The following is a 16,225-nucleotide window of genomic DNA, read 5'->3' as shown; positions in this document are numbered from 1 at the left end:
CTGAGTTAGAAATCAGAGCCGACCCTCATATCTAAATGCTTTGCCGTCTGTTAACTTTCCAGTTTTGAACTTTGGCAACTCCGTAGGTTGTTTATGTTTATGGCATTTCTATAACCACAAGCATAACCATTTGAACATTATTAATTTTATATTCTACTAAGCAAGTAACCAGAAAATTTTGTTCTATTTTAGATAACAATGAGGACTTCCTCACAATGGCCGAGTGTCAGTTCATTATCAAACATGAACTTGAGAATCTTAGAGCTAGAGATGAGAAGATGATCCCTGGTTACCCCCAGGCCAAATTGTACCCCGGGAAGTCACTGAGTAAGTCTCTGTCAGCCAGCTTCTCACTTGCCTACTCTAATGCTCTTTTTTAGTCCTGGTTCTTCAGAGTTTACAGCCTCGTGTGTGCCTTAAGTCGCCTGCTTTGACCTGTTCAATACTCACCAGGTTCTTGCCGAATCCAGTCAGCTTGATGTTCCATGTAAATTACCTACCACTGTTCACTTCAAGTCAGCAAAGTTCTCTTTATAACCAGTGAAAATCAGAGTGGGCGGAGCTAGGCAAGGTCTCATCCTGGAGTCCTGCTCTTGTTCCCTCGGACCTCCCTGAGGTGACCATAAACAAACATAGAGTAACCTAGGACATCCTAACGAAGTGTGTAATGTGGATGAGCACTGGTGTAACAGTACCTTGATAGTGATGGTGGCTTCAGGATGAAGCACACCAGTGTGTACAGCAGCAAGGCCTGGAACTCTGGTTCCACCTCCCAGCTCTGGGTCCCTGCATCTGGTTTTCTTTTTAACTTCACCCCCCAACTACTCCCACTGTAGCATGAATCTTAAAAAGTTCTTATTAATAAGATCACACCCGGACCAGGTACTGGGGTGAATTCTGGAAGATCAGAGAGACAGAACAAGCCACAGCTAACCTCACCTGGCCAACTTCTCAGCTGATCTTGTTTCCTTAGACTGGAAGCTTCTGTGTCCTCATCCCAATGGCTCTCAGCTGAACTGCTGCTCAAAAGCCTGAAGCTTAACCAGCCAAAAGCTTAACCAGCCAAATGCTTCTAGTTTCTGGTCCTCACGCCTTATATACCTTTCTGCTTTCTACTACCACTCCCTGGGATTAAAGGCTCGCTTTTTGGGATTAAAGGCATGTGTCACCATGCCTGGCCATTTCCAATGTGGCCTTGAACTCACAGAGATCCAGAGGGATTTCTACCTCTGGAGTGCTAGGATTAAAGGTGTGAGTGCCACCATTTTCTAGCCTTTGTATTAAGTGGCTGTTCTGTCTCTGACCCCAGATAAGTTTATTAGGGTGCACAATATTTTGGGGAACACAATACCACCACATCCCACCCCTTGTGGCAGAGCCTCAAGAACTACTCCACATTTCCTAGTTGTTACCAGATGTGCTCTCAAGCCTGTCTGCTCAAAGCAAGTCCAGGCAAAGGCTGCCTGCCAGGTTTGCTGTTGTGTGCCTTCAGACTCTTTGGATAAGACAGTTTCTCATTTGCATTTTTCCATAGTATTGATTTCTGCGGACATTAGGCCTTTGATCTGTGTGTGATAATACTGTTTCATAGGCTGGGTCTTTGCCTGCCTCCTCCTTGGCCTCTGTGTTCTGAACCCACACGACTCTGTCTCCCATTCTCTCTGTCCTGGGATGTGGATTTGTCTTGGTTTAATGGTGTTTTTCCAAAATTGAGGCTTTTTGACCTTTTGTTTTAAATATTGGAGTACTTTCTTAGGATAAATTGTCTTGATTTTGTGTGTGTGTGTGTGTGTAAAAAACTCTTGTTTTTTTTTTTTTTTCTCCCTAAAGCAACCTGTAGCCGTTATTCTTGTATGTTCTAAATTGTATTCTGGATGCCTAAGTCAATGTGACTTATACTTTTTTTTTAATTCATTAATTTATTTATTTTACATCTTGACTGCAGCCCCCCCCTCCTCTGTCCCCCTCAATCCACCCCTCCTCTGTAATTGATCAGAAAGGGGCAGGCCTCCCTCCCATGGGCTTCAGCAAAGCATGGCATATCAAGCCGCCCTAAGACCGAGCACCTTCCCTGTGTTCAGGCTGGGCAAGGCAATTCAGCATGAGGAATAGGTTCCCAAGAGCCACAAAGCACTGGGGACAGCCCTTGCTCATATTGCCAGGAGTCCCACATATAGACCAAGTTACATACTGTCACATATATGCAGAGGGCCTAGGTAGGTCCCATACAGGCTCCCTGGTTGTTGATTCAGACTCTGGTGGCTTATACTTTTTAAAGTGTTAGAACAATTCTTTACACACCATAAAGCGAGAAAACACTTCTCTGGGCCAATTTGCACATTTCATGTTTATTTTCCCTAAAGGGAGATCTTGAGAAGGAGACGTTATTTTCAGTGTCTGGATTTGAGGACTGGTTGAATTTTTGTTAGGTATCCTTTCTGTTCCATGCTGCAGTCTCCCCAACTTTCTCTCCTTACTATGAACCCCAGACAGGTATTGTTCAAGAGAACACTTCAAACAAATGGGGACTGTACCACCTTGCACCTTTACTGTTGTATGGGTGTTTGCTCATCTAGATTTCTGAGTTAATTCAAGTGTGTTCCTTTTGTAGGGAACTTGGTGTTCCACCGTGTGTCTGCCATCATATTGATGAATAATTTGATGAATTATTGATGTCTCCTCCATTTCTTTAACCATAGAAAAAGTAGGAAAGGTCCCAGGAGTGCCGTTAGATCACAGGTGTCCATGTCTTTGGGGATAGACACTGACAAGCTGTCCTTCCACACCCCGGCTTTACATGAGGCCATCTTCATCAGATTTGGAAAGCACCCGTCCTTCTGCTTAGTTTAGATTGAGTGTTTGGGCTGTGAGTTTTATCAGACTCTGCAGCATCTGCGAGGTTTTGTAGTTTTGTCTCTGTGTCATCAGTACAGCGAATGGTGTTCTGGTGTGAGCCCATTCTTGCCTTCTTCTGGTGAACTCTGCCTGTCTAACTTCCCTGCTGAATGCTACTTATTGCTTTTCAAATGATAGGAATATTTTATTTATTTTTATTGTGTTTCTGACCACTTATTTCTATATGGTCTACAATTTAATTTTGCTATTTACTTTTTTATCATTTGTATTTTTTCTTCATCACTCATAACCCTAGAAATTGCTAACTATGGGGATTTCATCACGTTCCTGCCAATTTGCTCTCTGTAGGGTATGTTGGTTTTGTTTGCTTTTTGCCTTGTATCTTTGTTATTGGTTGCATAAAGATGTTTGGCAGCTTTCCAGTGTAGACTGTACCCTTCATAGTCAGTCAGTGCTGTTTGTTTCCTTTTCCCCGTTGTATAAGGTTCAACTCGGTCTGTCTTGGAGTCCTTGCTTTAGTCTGTGCGTCTGTTTTAATTTACCCATAGCTTTTAGCGCCTCTGAGGGTCATTTTAGCTGGATCTCATATTAGAATGTTTGGGTTTTGCATGCGGCCTAATCTGCAGATTTTTTTTTCCTAAGAGGAGATTTCTTTGTTGATGCCATTTGGTTCTGTGGTTCTGGTGGTGAAGTCTTGGGCTTTCCGCACACCAGGCAAACCGTCTACCACTGAGCTGTAATTCAGGTATGTGCTGCTTATTAATGACCTACTTTAGATTGGGCTGTTTCATTTGATGTTATATTTCATGTTGAAATGGCTTTTTTGTGTGCTTAAGAAAAAATTTTATCTCATGGTGTTGTAGCTAGAGTTTTCCTGCCTGGCCCACAGTCAGGACAAATCTCTCTGACCTGCCAGTCCCACAGCCTTTCAAACCCAACCAAGTAAACACAGAGGCTTATTTTGCTTACAAACTGTATGGCCGTGGCAGGCTTCTTGCTAACTGTTCTTACAGCTTAAATTAACCCATTTCTATTAATCTATACCTTGCCACGTGGCTCGTGGCTTACCGGTATCTTCACATGCTGTTTCTCATCCTGGCAGCTGGCAGTGTCTCTCTGACTCAGCCTTCCACTTCCCAGCTTTATTCTCCTCCTTGTCCCGCCTACACTTCCTGCCTAGCCAATGGCCAATCAGTGTTTTATTTATTAACTAATTAGCAACACATTTGCCATACAGAACATTCCACAGCACTTCCCCCTTTTTTTTTTCAAAAAGGAAGGTTTTAACCTTAACAAAGTAAAATTACATATAATTTGGGAATTTGGGCGTAGCTTCTCTTACTACTTCCTGCTGGAGGGGGGCGCTGTATCTTATGGGGAAACAAAGAAAATTTTAGGATTATGGAATAGTCCATGAGGGTGTATCGTCTGAGCCAGTTGCCTTCAAACCATTCTGGATGTTGGATCATCTGGGCTATGGTGTCATCTGGGCCATGGTGTCATCGGAGACCTTTCAGGGGGTCTTGGCTGGTCAAACCTGATGTATTTTAATCTGGAACAAATCCATAGCCTCTGGCTTTCTGTGGAAACAAAAGAGACTCTTTTCCAAAGCAATATATCCTTATATCCAAATTTTGAAGTCAAGGTATCTTTAAAATATATATATTGGTTTAACTCAACAGCTTTTACAATCAAATGTTTTTCTGCAGTTAAAAATCCCAAAGAAAACACAATCCAGATTCTCTGTGTAATATCCATTTTTACGTGGCTTATTTTTTATACTACCTTTACTGTCTCTTTAAAGACTTTATTTTTTAAAACTATGTATTTGTTTCTATAACTCTATATATCATCTTTTTTGTCTCTTTCAAGCCTACGTATCTTTTACACACATTGTAAACTATTACATCTGAATCTGTCTTATTGTGAATCTATTGCCTTAAACTGCAGCAGCTGTGGCTGCTGGCTCCGCCCACCTCAGCTTCCCAACATGGCAGTGGTTTACCGCCAGCTCTGGGAGCTATCGTGGGTCTATGCTTTTATCCAAGCAGCAAGTATCCCAGAAACCCTTTTTTGTTTTGCACTAGCAAAGGCTAAATCCACCATGTAGCTTAATGTGCCACTTGCAGAGGCCTCATTCCCGCCATACTGCAGGTCGAGCACGCACTCTAGGAACCCACCAGTAGCTCAAACAGGCAGCTGCCGCTCATTTGAGAGAGACAATTAGGAAGCTGTTTTTAGCTCCGTTTTAGAATCTTTTTTTCTCAGTTTTTTTTTTTTTTTTTTTTTTTTTTTTGGTTTTTCGAGACAGGGTTTCTCTGTGTAGCTTTGCGCCTTTCCTGGAACTCACTTGGTAGTCCAGGCTGGCCTCGAACTCACAGAGATCCACCTGGCTCTGCCTTCCGAGTGCTGGGATTAAAGGCGTGCGCCACCACCGCCCGGCCTTTTTCTCAGTTTTTAGGTGGAAACTCTTGCCACCACGTTGGACACCATTTGTAGCTAGAGTTTTCCTGCCTGGCCCACAGTCAGGACAAATCTCTCTCACCTGCCAGTCCCACAGCCTTTCAAACCCAACCAAGTAAACACAGAGGCTTATTTTGCTTACAAACTGTATGGCCGTGGCAGGCTTCTTGCTAACTGTTCTTACAGCTTAAATTAACCCATTTCTATTAATCTATACCTTGCCACGTGGCTCGTGGCTTACCGGTATCTTCACATGCTGTTTCTCATCCTGGCAGCTGGCAGTGTCTCTCTTACTCAGCCTTCCACTTCCCAGCTTTATTCTCCTCCTTGTCCCGCCTACACTTCCTGCCTAGCCAATGGCCAATCAGTGTTTTATTTATTAACTAATTAGCAACACATTTGCCATACAGAACATTCCACAGCACGGTGTGTTCATTTCTCTCTTTTCAGTGAAGAAAGCTAGGAAATACCTATTTTTTAAAAATACAGTCAATCAAGTTTAACCTAAAATTTACTTAATTTCTTTGACTCATATTTGTATCTTTTAAAATCTTTTTTAAAACTTAAAGTAAAAAAAATCCTTTTCTATTTTTTCATGAATTTTAGTTGTCCAATATAATGGATGTTGTGGTATTTTCATACATGCCTGTCTCTGACTTCATGTTTCCTCCTCCATGGCGCTCCTTTGCTACCCACCCCCTGCTGGTCCCCCTCAACTGAAATGCCCCCCTCTGCTTTCACATACATTTAGATCTGCATATGAGAAACCTGGGGTGTTTTGTCACTGTCCCGGACTCCAGACCTGGGATGTTTTGTCACTGTCCCCCACTCCGTGACCTTTTCTTGCCTCCTCTCCCTGTTGCCTCCCCCCTGCCATGCCTTCGGTCTGCTGAGCCATGCTGGGAGCGTGTCACAGATGCATCTCCTTGTCTCATGGTCTGTGCAGCTCTGAGAATTGAATGCAGGCATCTCTTTCTTCTCGTCTACACTTCAGTTACCTGCTCTGTGTTCAGTTCTTCTTTTTCTTTTTAGAGACAGGGTCTCACTCCCTACCCTTGGGTGGCCTAGAACTTGCTAGGCAGAGTTTGGCTCTTCCTGACTCTCTCCGGCTTGCTGGGAAGGCACACACTGTCACTCTTGGCTCTGTATGTCTGATGGTGAGTGATTTTTAGTTTAGTTTTTTGTTTGTTTGTTTTGTTTTTTAATGAATGAAGCAATTTATTAGCCCAACATCCTTTGTTCTATTGCTTCTTGTTGGCAGCTGCCACATGCCTGGCAGTCTGCCCAGATGTCTGCCCCTGAAGTGTTAGCTTGTGTGCCACCCCATCTTGGTCCTTTCCCACCATTTTCAGCCCACCCAACCCCCATTGCTTGGAGGACCCGGTGGACCGTCCTCTTGGAGGCTCTACTGTAGTGGCTGTTCTTGATGCCATGTCTCGGCAGTCCTCTGTAGACTGGGCCCTGGAGCCAACCCCAGCACTACCTTGGAGGCAAGGTGCAGTGCTGTGGGAACAGCTCGTGTGTGGAAGCAGTTCTCCTCATACAGAACAAACTCGTTGTGTTTGGCCAGCTCGATTGTGTCCACCCATCCAGGGACTTCCAGTTCCCTGGACTTTTTGATGAAGGCTGCCAGAGCTCTAACAAACTCATACTGGTTTACACAGTGTGGCCTAAGAGCTGCCAGCTGGGGGAAAGGCTGGAACTAGTTTTTTTCAGTCCTTTTCTTGGGTAGTGTCCTGTCATTGTATAGGGGAAGATGGCTATCATATGAGGAAGCATTCCTTCAATTGCCTTTGAAGAGTCCCATGGTGGTATTTACTTTGTTGTAGGGTATGGATTATTATCTGCCGGATCTTATACGCTCTCTCATATTGACTGTCCTAGGCTTGTGTATCATTTTCCCACCTGTGTTGTTTGTCTTTCTCTCTATGTCACGTCATTGATTTGGAATTTGTAGTCATTTCACTTTTTCCCACATTGCTTTTGGCAGCCCTTTCCTTCTGTTCCCTCAGCTCCTGCTTGAGTTTAATTTTGGAGACATGTTTGCATGATCTCTTGGAGTCATCAGCTTTTCCTTGTGTGGCACTGTGACTTCCTGTCTCTTCTTGGTCCTTTGCTTGCTGGGTGTTCTTGGCAATCTTGATTTCTAGTCGTGTTTTTTCTGTAGCTTTAGCAGTTTCTTTGTGATTAGTACTTATTATTGTTTTTGTCTTTTTTTTTTTTGAGTCAGGAGTTTAGTAGCTCAGGCTGGTCTCACATTTGCAGCAGTTCTCCTGCCTCAGCCTCCCTAATGCTAGGACTGCAAGCATGAATCACCACTAGCTCATTTAAATGAAGTCCTTGGGGAGGTAGGATGTGGGAGGAAAGGGACCGACCGTCTCTAGCAAGGAGCCGTGGTAGTGAGAGGCTTCTATTTTGCCTTGCAGAGAATTCCCCTCCAGGCAGTGCATTCTGTAGAGAGCTTCTAGGGAGCCCTGTTCTTGCAGGGTTCGGTTGTGCTGGGCCTTGACTCAGTGCCACAGCTGATGGCCTTTCCATTGGTTGTCGTAGGCACTACAGATGTGCACGGAGTCTTGGAGGCTTATCCATGTCCCCTCTGTGTCCCAGTAACTCCAGAATACCAGACCACCATCTGCCTGCCCCATCCAGGTTCATTTATCCTCTGCTGACCTTAAAGGCTTTGTTTCATGACTTGTGATTTGGATTTGTTAATTTGATTTCATAAAACATTTTTTTATGTTTCTGGTTTTCTTTGTTTTTAATTTGGTCTCCTGAACAAGTAAGGTGTTGCTGTTTCTACTGCTCCAGGTAACCAAGCATACCACGTTCTATATCAACACTTGATTGATGTCCTTTCAAAAGGGCATGTGTAATCTTCATTCTCTTGGTTGGGAGGCATGTTCCAGATGCTTCTAGGTAAAGCTGCAGTACAGACAGACACCCTGAAGCATGGTCCTGGTGCTGCTGGAAACTTCCATCTCTCTGTTTACCTGTACCCATCAGCCCTCCAAGTAGACATCACGAAATCCACCTGGAGTTTCCATACATCCTTTAGTGGAGCTCTTTCCTAACCTCACTCCTAGCTTCCTGTTTGGTGATGTGATCATAGCTCCTTGTGTGTTTCTCTTTCATTCAGCGTGAATTTTCACCAGAGCTGAGAGATGGTGTAAGGCCTCCGATTCTCCAGAACTGTGAAATGAAGAAACTTCTTCTCTTATAAAGTTAGGATCTCAGGTCCTCCATTATAGTAACAAAAGAGCAGATTAATAGGAGTTCTGGTCTGACATGTTGATGTCTTTAATATTGTATGGTTTTTCTTTAGAATGCAACAGCAGCTTCTTTAGGATATCACCTGTGTGTATGATGGACACGGGGTCGTAAAGGACTCTGTCTCTAAAATTCCTTGTCAGTGTTATAAGAACAGTGACATAGGTTGGTTTCAAATACCACAATCAGGAATGTATGTAAGAATGTTCAACCATTGATATGCATGTTTATATTTTATAACATGCAGCAAACATGCACACTGTGTTTGGCCATACACTTTTGTAGTCTTTATGTTAAACAGGGAGAACACCAAATGAGAAACACAGGAATGTCAAAGTGTATTTTGGAGACATAGGTATCTCCTTGAGTAGCTTTCTTCCAGTTTGGATGGATGTGGTCTGCTCAGCCTGTGTCTTAGAGTTTCTGTTGCTGTGAAGAGACACCATGACCATGGCAGCTCTTATAAAGGAAAATATTGAATTGAGGTGGAGGCTTACAGTTTCAGAGGTTTAGTCCATTAAAATCATGGCAGAGAGCATGGCAACATGCAGGCAGACATGGTGTTGGAGCTGAGAGTCCTACATCTTGCAGGTAACAGGAAGTTGACTGAGACATTGGATGGTATCCTGAGCTTAGGAAGCCTCAAACCCTCCCCCCACAGTGACACACTTCCTCCAACAAGGCCACACCTCCTAATAGTGCTTCTGCCTGTGAGATTATGGGGGCCAGTTATGTTCAGACTACTACACTCCTGATACCCAACAGTCACAGGGAGTGAGGACTGTGCTGGTCATCCTTGCCACGGAGCCCTCCCTTTCTCTGGCATTCTGCTCTCTAGTCAGATCCAGGAGAAGTGGCCTGCTATTCTCCCTTGCACAGAGCCCCTGTCAGTAGTCCTGAGACTCCTTTTCCTTTGGAGGTGAACACGTTCCATCAGCCAAGGGCAGCTGTACCTTTAGCAGTGTTGCTGCCTTACCTCGCTTACTTAGATCCTGCAAATTAGGAACCCACAGTTTCCCTTAGGTCAGATTGTATTTGTTTGCTAATTGTTCAGTGGCTCTCAGAGTCACTCCAGTACTTGATGTGTATTGTTGGTACCCTAGAAGGAGGGAATCTGGCTGAAGGCGCTGCCTTCTTTTGTTAGGCCCAAGAACCCTCCTATTTTCCTTTCAAGGTAAGAGCCCTTCCTTGCAGTTACAGTCAAGCTGACACGAGGAGGAGGCCAGCCTCTATTTTTAGAGCTGAAACCAGAACCATGCTCTGGCGTTGATGGTGATGAGGAACTGGTAATTCAGGACTCGAAGTCTCTCCAGAGGCTCCTTCGCTGTCCTATTTTTGGAGATATACAAGCGAGTTCTTTGTGCCTGCTGGAGAGCCTTCCACAGTAGAGTCGCCTCCCATAGAAGAACCTGCAACTTCAGTGCCACAGCCAGCCCAGGGTTTAAACACCAGTGTAGTGGTGGTAACCTGATGGCGAAGCCCCGCTGGTATGCAGCTGGGCACCTCCACACCCAGGGCCAGGACTAGGGGCTTGTGGGCAACTGACTTAAGTCATGTTAGCCAAAGAAGAGTCCTCAGAAATTCCAGCATAGCTGCGTGGTGGTGGCGCATGCCTTTAATCCCAGCACTCAGGAGGCAGAGCCAGGCGGATCTCCGTGAGTTCAAGGCCAGCCTGGTCTACAGAGCGAGATCCAGGACAGGCACCAAAAACTACACAGAGAAACCCTGTCTCAAAAACCAAAAAATAAAAATTAAAAAAAAAAAGGAAGAAATTCCAGCATAAAGAACTTACAAAATGGTCTTGACAGCACCCAAAGCTGATGTAACTCAACCATATGTCTTCTCACCCTCGCAGCTGGTATTTTGGGCTGGTACCTTTTCCAGTCATTAAGAAGGGGGTTCTTTACAGTCTGCCTTTTAAAGTCCTCTCCTCCTCTGTGTAGAGCTTATGTGAGTGACATCACTATAAGAGGACTAATGAGTGAAGACATTTGTTTTCCCTCCAGTGAGTACAGCTGAGATTCTATCATACATAGGCCCATCTTCTATCTTTTTTTTTTTTTTTCCGAGACAGGGTTTCTCTGTGTAGCTCTGGCTGTCCTGGAACTCACTCTGTAGACCAGGCTGGCCTCGAACTCACAGAGATCTGCCTGACTCTGCCTCCCGAGTGCTGGGATTAAAGACGTGCGCCACCACCGCCTGGCAGGCCCATCTTCTTGATGCAAATCCCATTGTAGGAACAGCCATGCGCTGTAAGAGACTCATGGGAAAAGCACCCCAGTGCCCTGGTATGGCCTTTAGGACCAAAGCCCTCCACACTAGTGGGTCACTCTCAGTACCTGCGCAGATTAGAGATTCTGGGTCTGTCAGGCACTGCCAGGAGGCACTGATCTGCTTGTGCTTGTCTTTTCCATGTTGTGTGTGAATGTTCCAACCATACTTGTTATCCGACTGCATAGAAAAGGAGGGAGCTCAATGTGATTTTTGAAGTTCTTGTTTGTGGATATGTCTTTGTCATTAGATTGGAAAGATAAAAATGAGTGAAAATATTTGCTATCAACAGAAACAAAACAATTGTAGTGAGGGAGGTTAGAGTATTTGTGTGTGGAGGGGGCAATTTTGTAAGATGTGTCCAGATTTAAAATTCATTTGTTGTTGGCTCTGGATGAGGAAAGAGTGAAAAGGTGAGGTAATGTATGTGTGTAATAATTTCAGGATTTGGGGGGACTGGAGAGATGGCTCAGAGGTTAAAAGTACTTATTACTCTTACAGAGGATCTGGGTTCAATTCTCAGCACCCACATGGTGGCTCACAACCATCTGTAACTCCAGTTCCAGGGGATCCAATATCACCTCTGACCTCTGTGGGTCCTCGGTGCTCACATGGTGCAACACATGTATGTAGGCAAATAGTCACACACATAAAATAGATAAATCTCAAAAAAAAAAAAGAATTTCAGTATTATTCACAATGACAAAAACCAGAAACAATTATTCTTCAGTATAGACTTATTCACAGTAGGTTCATACTAGGAGACAGTCAGCTGTAAAAGGGTGATACTGAAAAGTTGTAGATACCATGGCTCAAATGACCAAGAGCACTATGAAGTGTATAAGACAATTCCTGCTTTGTATTTCAACATCAGTATATTTGTGCATAGGTTTCAGTGTATATTTTGACATCTGGTTATACATTAAGTTGCTGTTTGTAGTGGCTATTTTTATATAGAGAGAAGAATGGAAAGTGTGCATGCTTCTGATTTATACCGTTTGTATGGTTTAGAATTTTACTCAACTTGCACTGCTTTCCTAGTGAGAGGAAAATAGTAAAGGTATTGATATTCTGAACTACGTTGTTCACATTCGGAACTGGCAGGGCAGCGATGATAGGACCTGCATACTAAACCACACCCCTGTGTTTGAGGCAGTTCTCATGCTTCCTTTCACAGTGAGGAGATTGCTCACGTCCGGCATCGTGACCCAGGTGTTTCCATTGCATGACAGTGAGGCCCTGAAGAAGCTTGAGGACAGCTGGTATACACGGTTTGCTCTGAAGTATCAGCCCATAGGTATGTGTCCCACTGTAGAGAGAGCCCTGACAAAGTCACTGTCCTGTGACTCAGTGCTCTCCTGGCCAGTGCTTAGCAGTTACAAGGGCAAGAAGATGGCTTGATGGCCTTGTTCCTTCTAAAATATCATTCAGGCTTTGACTAAATTTGATCTACAGCATAGGCAGTTTAGAGTAGCTTTTGTGAATACATGTCTAAAAAAAAATCTTGGGGTTGGGGATTTAGCTCAGTGGTAGAGCGCTTGCCTAGCAAGTGCAAGGCCCTGGGTTCGGTCCTCAGCTCCGACAAAAACAAAAACAAAAACAAAATTTTACTTGTTTTTAGTTATATGTATGTGTGTATGTATAGAGGTGGGGTTGGGGTTTGTACATATGAGTGTAAGTGCCTGCAGAAGCCAGAAGAGGACATCAGATCCTGGAGCAGTTTGGAGCTGCCTGATGTGGTTTGGTTTGAACGTGGGTCCTCTGCAAGAGCAGCAAGCGCGCTCATCTGCTAAGCCATCTCTCCAGCACAGGTGAATTCATGTCTTCACATGAGTGTAGCTTGTCTGTGAATATTTTGTGTTTGACATTTTCTGTTCCCATGGAGCTGGCCCAGCCAAGCTTGAATTGAGGCATACTCAATGGCCTAAACATCTTACCTCAGGGATCCATCTATTTTCTCTGAATAGTTATAAGAATAATTTCTCTGGTATGTATTGAATGTTACTTTGTGGAAAGTTATGTCAGTATTAATGTTCAAACATTTTTGTTTGGTTATGTGTTTGAAAAAACTTTTTGTCAGTGCTGGAGATTAAACTTTGAGCATGCTAGGCAAGTGAGCTAACCCTGAGCCACACCCCCACTTTTGCTGAGTTTCTAAGCATAAGACTGATATTCAAGCTGGAGCTTCACTAAGTGTTGCTGTCATGTTTTTTCTTTAAAGGACCTTTTTCTCCTCCTCCTCCTCCTTCTTGATTTTAAGAGAAGTCGTCTTTCTATAGTTTCTTTCTAATTTCCATTCCATAAACAGCTGCTACAATGTGGAACAAGAAGCAAGGTTGGAGGTGGAGAGTGAGCTTGGGGAGTTAAGAGCCCTTGCAGAGGACCTGAGTTCAGTTCCCAGCACACATGCTGGGTGGCTCACAACCACCCACAACTCCAGCTTCAGGGAGATCTGACACCCTCTTCCTGCTCTGAGGGCACCCTCCCAACACACACATAAAAATAAAGTATTAACATTTTATTTCTTTATTATTTAATATCAAACACTGAAATTACATTTTAAAGTTTTTCTTGTAGTCTCTGAAAGAAAAAGCTTTGTTGTGATAATTCCAGGTACACAGTACTCATTTTTATGTTATACTTAAGAGAGTTTTTCACTGTTTTGATATTTAAATATTGCCTGTGAGACTAGAGGTGGCTGGCTCTATTAACTAGTTCCTAGAAAGGGGAAGGAAGCCTGGGGAGAAACCTGGGTGTGGGCTGTGGTATACTAAGCCTCTAGGGAGGGCTGGGCCTGCTGAGAGGAGCAGGCAAAGGGAAAGCCACTGGCTTGGAGACTAGCACACACATGAGCCCTTGTGTTTTGTGCAGATTGGGCATGCAGCAGCCTGATTCAGATTTAAGATGACCTCATCATACCTCTGTTTTAATACTCTCCCTCCCAGGTCAGCTAGAAGAATCAAGAGTAGGAGTAAATAGCTCATCATAATCACTCCAACCTGTCTTCATAGGCATTTCTGAACATAATGTCTTTAAAAACAGTGAATTATGCCGGGCGGTGGTGGCGCACGCCTTTAATCCCAGCACTCGGGAGGCAGAGCCAGGCGGATCTCTGTGAGTTCGAGGCCAGCCTGGGCTACCAAGTGAGTCCCAGGAAAGGCGCAAAGCTACACAGAGAAACCCTGTCTCGAAAAACCAAAAAAAAAAACAAAAAAAAAACAGTGAATTAAGGGGCTGCAGAGATGGCTCATGGTTAAGGGTGCTTGCTGCTCTTGCAGAACTCCCAGGTTCAGTCCCAACACCCATGTTAGGCAGCTCACAGCTACCTGTAACTCCAGCTCCGTGGAACCTAGTACCTTCTATCCCTGTGGGCACTTGCATGCACACGCTACACACACAAATGTCAGATACACACACACACACACACACACACACACACACACACACACAAGTTCTTTAAAGTACTAAAATTTTTAAATACCAGTGGTGTTAGAGAGATGGCTCAGCACTTTAAAGTACTGTCTGCTCTTGCAGAGGACTTGGATTTGGCTCCCAGAACTCACATGGTGATTTACAACCACCTGTAACTCCAGTTCCAGGGGCTCTGCTGATACCCTGTTCTGACTTTTGTGGGTACTATATGCATGTAGTGCACGTGCATACACTCAGGCACACACATATACACAAACTGAAATAAATTAAAAACTAAAGCCAAATAAATTAAAATCTAATATATAATTAAGAGCCAGTTACTCTGACTAGTCCCCTGCCCCTCCCACCCCCTCATCCCATTCTTGTCCCAGCCTGGCTGCTCTGAGGCCCAGGGATTCCCCATGTGACCAAAGCTCGCAGAGGTGCTATATGAGTGGTCTCCTTGGTTGGTTAGTGTGTTGCAGTCCACAGCCTGTCAGCAGGCTGCTCAGACTTTCTCCTGTTCAGTGCTCATATGAAGGTGTGCACAGTGTTCTCAGCAGGATGTGCTGGAGCTGGAAGTTAATGTGTAGAGTCTTGTTTCAAGTCTATGAATGACTTATGCATTGGGACATTGTCATGTCTCCTGATGTCTGACTTCAGGTAGGAGGTGAGGATACCGTGGGTGTGGACCATCTTTACAAAGAGCTGCATGGAGTAGCATTGATGGGGAGGAAAGCAGGGCGTACACAGATGCCCACACAGTGGTCCAGCGTCCATGGATGAACTTAACCGAGGGTCCTAGAGGTTAAGATAATCCCAAGATGATCTTTCTTTGGCAATAAAGTATCTGTTAGATGAAGGGGGAAACTGAGCCAAGGCTCCTGACAGTCACTCTGGCAGCTGAGGCTCGAACTATGAACTGGGAAAGTGCAAGGGTTGTCACACTGACAGGCGGGGTCTTTGCACTGTACACAGGACAGAATTCATACGCCACATAGAATGGAAATGGAGGTGTTAAAGATCCCCAGCCACTGAAAACATGCAACTGCTTGTGCCATGGTTAAATGGCAGTCTCTGGTAACCTGAGCCTCAATTCTTCCCTTCTCTCCACTGTAGACAACATCCGTGCCTACTTTGGGGAGACAATCGCTCTGTACTTCGGGTTCTTGGAGTACTTCACCTTTGCCTTAATCCCCATGGCTGTCATCGGGCTGCCCTACTACCTGTTTGTGTGGGAAGACTATGACAAGTATGTCATCTTTGCCTCGTTCAACCTCATCTGGTCCACAGTGATCCTGGAGGTGTGGAAACGTGGCTGTGCCAACATGACCTACCGCTGGGGGACACTAGTCATGAAGCGGCAGTTTGAGGAGCCCCGGCCCGGGTTTCATGGTGTCCTGGGCATCAATTCTGTCACCGGCAGGGAGGAACCCCTCTATTCCAGCTACAAGAGACAACTGCGCATCTACCTGGTCTCCCTGCCATTTGTGTGCCTCTGCCTCTATTTCTCCCTCTATGTCATGATGATATACTTTGACATGGAGGTCTGGGTCTTGAGTCTCCATGAGGACAGTGAGTTGGTGTGGACCAGCCTCCTGCTGTATGTGCCCAGTATTGTTTATGCCATTGTGATTGAGATCATGAACCGCCTCTATCGCTATGCTGCTGAGTTCTTAACATCTTGGGGTAAGCTTCCACACATTTCACTTGCCTTTGAGAAGTACTTCTTGAGGTCCAAGGGTCAGAGAGAGGTGGTCAGCTGGTAAAGGCACCTGCCCTCAAGTCTGAGGTCCTGAGTTTTATCCCTGAGACCTACGTAGTTGAAGAAGAAAACCAACTCTGAGCTACACACCCACCCACCCACTCCCCTCCCCAGAGTGGAACCCATGTACCCACAAATGTACACATATGCACACATACTTAATACCACACCAAACAAAATAAAAATAAAAAT

The 16,225-nt window shown here is 44.6% G+C and overlaps 1 protein-coding gene and 1 pseudogene across 1 annotated transcript in view; one reads left to right on the top strand and one right to left on the bottom strand.

The window, feature by feature from the left end:
- Positions 1-16,225, top strand: part of Ano10 (anoctamin 10) — a 133,776-nt gene that overhangs the window by 14,806 nt on the left and 102,745 nt on the right. Inside the window, exons 4-6 of the mRNA XM_052725246.1 lie at positions 193-327; positions 12,035-12,154; positions 15,388-15,957. Of these exons, the coding sequence (XP_052581206.1) occupies positions 193-327; positions 12,035-12,154; positions 15,388-15,957 (825 nt within the window). The remainder of the gene's footprint in view (positions 1-192; positions 328-12,034; positions 12,155-15,387; positions 15,958-16,225) is intronic.
- Positions 6,487-7,769, bottom strand: LOC128102323 (40S ribosomal protein S19-like; annotated as a pseudogene).

This window comes from Peromyscus californicus, unplaced genomic scaffold (genome assembly GCF_007827085.1).
Source record: "Peromyscus californicus insignis strain IS unplaced genomic scaffold, ASM782708v3 Scaffold_11__1_contigs__length_118956290, whole genome shotgun sequence".
In the NCBI taxonomy this organism is placed as follows: domain Eukaryota; kingdom Metazoa; phylum Chordata; class Mammalia; order Rodentia; family Cricetidae; genus Peromyscus; species Peromyscus californicus.
This window is presented reverse-complemented; position numbering and strand designations above follow the sequence as displayed.